Source organism: Ascidia mentula, chromosome 1 (genome assembly GCF_947561715.1).
Source record: "Ascidia mentula chromosome 1, kaAscMent1.1, whole genome shotgun sequence".
Classification (NCBI taxonomy): Eukaryota; Metazoa; Chordata; class Ascidiacea; order Phlebobranchia; family Ascidiidae; genus Ascidia; species Ascidia mentula.
The window spans coordinates 7,773,289-7,777,061 of NC_138566.1; the positions used below are offsets into that span (position 1 = coordinate 7,773,289).

General features: G+C 38.1%; 1 protein-coding gene across 1 annotated transcript; it reads left to right on the plus strand.

The window, feature by feature from the left end:
* The first annotated feature begins 611 nt into the window (after positions 1 to 611).
* LOC145903269 (cathepsin D-like) lies at positions 612 to 3,369 on the plus strand. The gene is made up of 8 exons (XM_082991376.1): positions 612 to 676; positions 1,478 to 1,625; positions 1,678 to 1,801; positions 1,882 to 1,988; positions 2,341 to 2,489; positions 2,605 to 2,698; positions 2,757 to 3,020; positions 3,202 to 3,369. Exons 1-8 carry the CDS (start codon positions 612 to 614, stop codon positions 3,367 to 3,369), a joined length of 1,119 nt encoding a protein of 372 aa, XP_082847502.1.
* The last annotated feature ends 404 nt before the right edge of the window (positions 3,370 to 3,773 follow it).

Here is a 3,773-nt window from a genome sequence, read left to right on the forward strand (position 1 = left end):
AGCAGAGTGATGGCGACGAGGATATAGGAGGGGAGAAACATATTTCCATTTGTTGACTCTAGGTTCGTATTGTTCAACTGTTTGCAGGAAGTCACGATTAAAACCTCCTCCTGTCAGGTTTTAAAGTCAACAAAACTTTGTTCAGGAATTTTCTTAGCTTCCTTGTTTGCATTTATATGAAATATTTGTTCATGTAACTTTAAATACATCATGTGTGAATTAAGTAATATCATTAACTGTTGTAAATGTTACACTGTAGATAATTTGATGCTTTTTGGTTTAACACTAAACCAGATTTAATTTGAAGAATGTTTGGAAAAAATAAATCAACAACATGACAAACAAGAACAAAGTAATGTTTCACACAATTGCATGATCGCCCAGCTGCGTAAGTCTTTACTTGGCGATCGTAGCTATCGTTTTGGGATCCTTAGGTTTACAGGCTTCGTAACCCAGGGCCCAACGCTTTGCCAGCTGTGCTACAGGAGCTATGCGGTTTCACGGGGTATATTGTTTGGGTCTTCTTCCAGTAGGGTTCATTTATTGGCCTCTCTGGTAAATTTGGAAAAACACTTTTCATGCGTGTTAGTCCAGGACGTGCGATTCTGACCATGTATCGCATGAATGGTTACGTTTACGTGCATCGGAATACTAAAAGATTGAACGAATCTCTTGGGTGTGTTGTTGTTTTAATTATCATTGTTTGGGAAAAAACACACCTTGCTCTGGCTGTTAATTTTGAACTAAAGCTACACCCCATAATATAGAAAAAACACAAACATGTTGCTCCATTTTTACACATTAGCAGTCGCTGCAACTGATCGGCAGAAATAAAGTATCTATACAGCGTTCTATTTCGAAAGACGGTACGTTTTCATCTGCGTAGTTGTTTTTGTGTGAGAAACACGAAACACCGGTATTGTAACCGAACCGTGTTGATGAAAAGAAATTTTTTACATGCGGTTTCAGGATAGTGATTAGAAAAGATACTTGGAAGCTCGCCGGTCTGTATCAACAATAACAACGCGAGAGCAACAGAAACCTAGACAATGGATTTTACTTCTTTCTAGATCAGCAACTTCTGAAACGACTTCCGTGCATTTATTGCCGAAGATTCTGTTTATGAAGTTGTTCATTGTTTCGTGTTCATCACACAATCCTTGGAAACGCGAAGGGTTTCGCATCTCGTCTCTCCTGATCACAATAGCTTATAAAATTAAAACGTTGTGCCACAGGATTAGTTTGGTATAATTTATTCAATAACTCACTGCTTTGTTGTATGTTGACACCAAGATGAAAGTTATTGTATTTCTTCTGCTGTTGGAAACATTGAGCTGCGGTCACATGTAAGTGATGCGGATTAAGGTTTTTCCTATCCAAAGCGTGCTTTGTCACATATTTACGGAAATAGTGCGCGAATTGTAAATGTCCTAGCGTTTTACCTTGTTGTTATAGTGACAGAGTAACTTGTGTTTAGTGTAAAACTTCAGAAGCACAGAAAAAAACACAGGGACGTGAAAGAACGGGGAACAGAGAACATCAAATACACACAGCACAGTAAATATGTAAAGTTCGATTCTGCTGGTGTTGGAAAAGGTCGCGAACAGCTCACCAATTACGAAAATGTACGTATATGGTCATTGTACGAATAGATTAAACTATCAAGTGCTTTTTCAGACCGTATATGTTGGAGAGATCGAAATAGGGACGCCCCCTCAGTTGTTCGCTGTGCAAATTACCACATGGTCTTCATTTTTTTGGTTGCCATCAATTAAATGCAGAAGATCCGATGTTGCTTGTGGTAAGATCATCTGTTTTGTTAATTCGTTTGCAATGCAAACACTAAACCATTATTAAATACCTACAACTAATCTTCTGCAGCAAGACATCGCAAATACAACAGCAATGCATCTTTAACCTATACTACAAATGGATTGAAATATCATGACGATGTAGTTAGTGGTTTATTTGGCCAGGACGTGCTAATGGTGAGATGATGAAGCGATTTTTTGTACGCGATTGAAGCAAAGTTAAATTAGTTTTTATCCGAAAGACACAACTCAATAATATTATAACAATATTCCTGTAGCTGCAGGATTATTTCCCGGATTGCCCATTGTTATCGCGACATTTCCTTGCCGATTCCGATATTTAAAACATTTGTTTGAGACACTTTGTAAAACAACAAAAGCATTTCGTTTGACGTTAAACTTTGAATGTTTCTTTCCTTCCTTAAACGTAAAACTTATAGGCTTAAATCTATGGATCTGCGTAAACTCAACAAATATAACCCATTGCACATTGGCAAAACAGTCGATGAAATATCCCCATACATTTTAGATCGGTGGCGTGAAGAGTTTTAACCAAACATTTGTTGAAGCAATCAGGATTTATAATGACGCTTACTCTGAAGCTCAATTTGATGGTTGCCTAGGAATTGGATATCCTGATACATCTTCTGAAAAGGGGCTAAATGTGTTTGGCCAAATGTATGTGCAGGGAGTAGTGCCATGGAATCAATTCTCATTGTATTTAAACAGGTCAAGTAGCATACTATATACAATATGTAGTTATTGTAACATTTTGAATGACGTTCGCTTTTAGGGATCCGTTTAAACGTGATGGTGGAGAGTTGTACTTGGGCGGTGTGGATCCCACAAGATTCACTGGAGAGTTCAACTATCATACTGTTCAAAATGTATGTTTGTCAAATATAACTCACAAGTATGATTGTAATCCATATCACTATAATGCAGGGGGCATGGGAAATTGCCATGGACGGTATGAGGATTGGAAAAGAAGATGACGCACAATTTTGTGTCGGTGGCTGCAACGCCGTAATCGTTGTGGAGTGGCCATTTATTTATGTATTTCCGAATGAACTCGAAAAGATTAGAACTATTCTTGGAGCTAATGACTATGGTGTGATTTCCTGCGCAACGATTCCAAAACTGCCGAATGTAACCATCACGCTGTCAGGCATCAACTACATACTCACACCTGAGCAGTACACATTAAAGGTAAATGGTATTACTTCGGTGTTAAACCAACTGGAGTAGATATATCGGTCGAGAAGATATAACAACTAACATGTTTATATAATGTTAAAGGATGCTGATAAGTTATATATAAATATTGTTTGCCAGAAGAGACATTTTGTATTGAATACAAAATATTTTACGGTGAGTCGATATGTCGCAGGAGCCGACAGCATGTCTCATTGGTTTCGGGGCAATAATGGATTTCAATGCTTGGCTCATCGGCGACGTCTTCCTTGGAAATTACTACACCACTTTCGACTACGCCAATGATCGTGTGGGGTTCGCTCAATTGAACCAAGATTTCCGAGAATACCCTGATCCCGAATGAACGCAAGACGCTTGAATGATGTAAATGAGGAAGTCCTGCATTCCTTGTTCGGGAGACTGTATATTATTTCAATGTAAATACCGATGTTTTGTGTGAATGTTTTCATTGAAGTTTCTTCGACTTAGATTAGTTGGTTGAAATAAACGTAGATTAAACGGTGACGTCACAAATGAACTGAAGGTGGGCAAAAAGTTAGTTACGAAAAGCCGTTGAGGTTGTGATGACGACGTCGTTATATTATAATTTTGTCGAATGCACCATAAAATTAATGGAATTGTTCAGGTTTGAATCAAGAGTAGTTTTGTTTTTGCAACATCACCACATACTCGACGTTGCCAAAGAAGTCCGAGGTGTGGTATTTTTTTGTATCTCAGACTCTAACCACATATCATGGACTTTTCCAC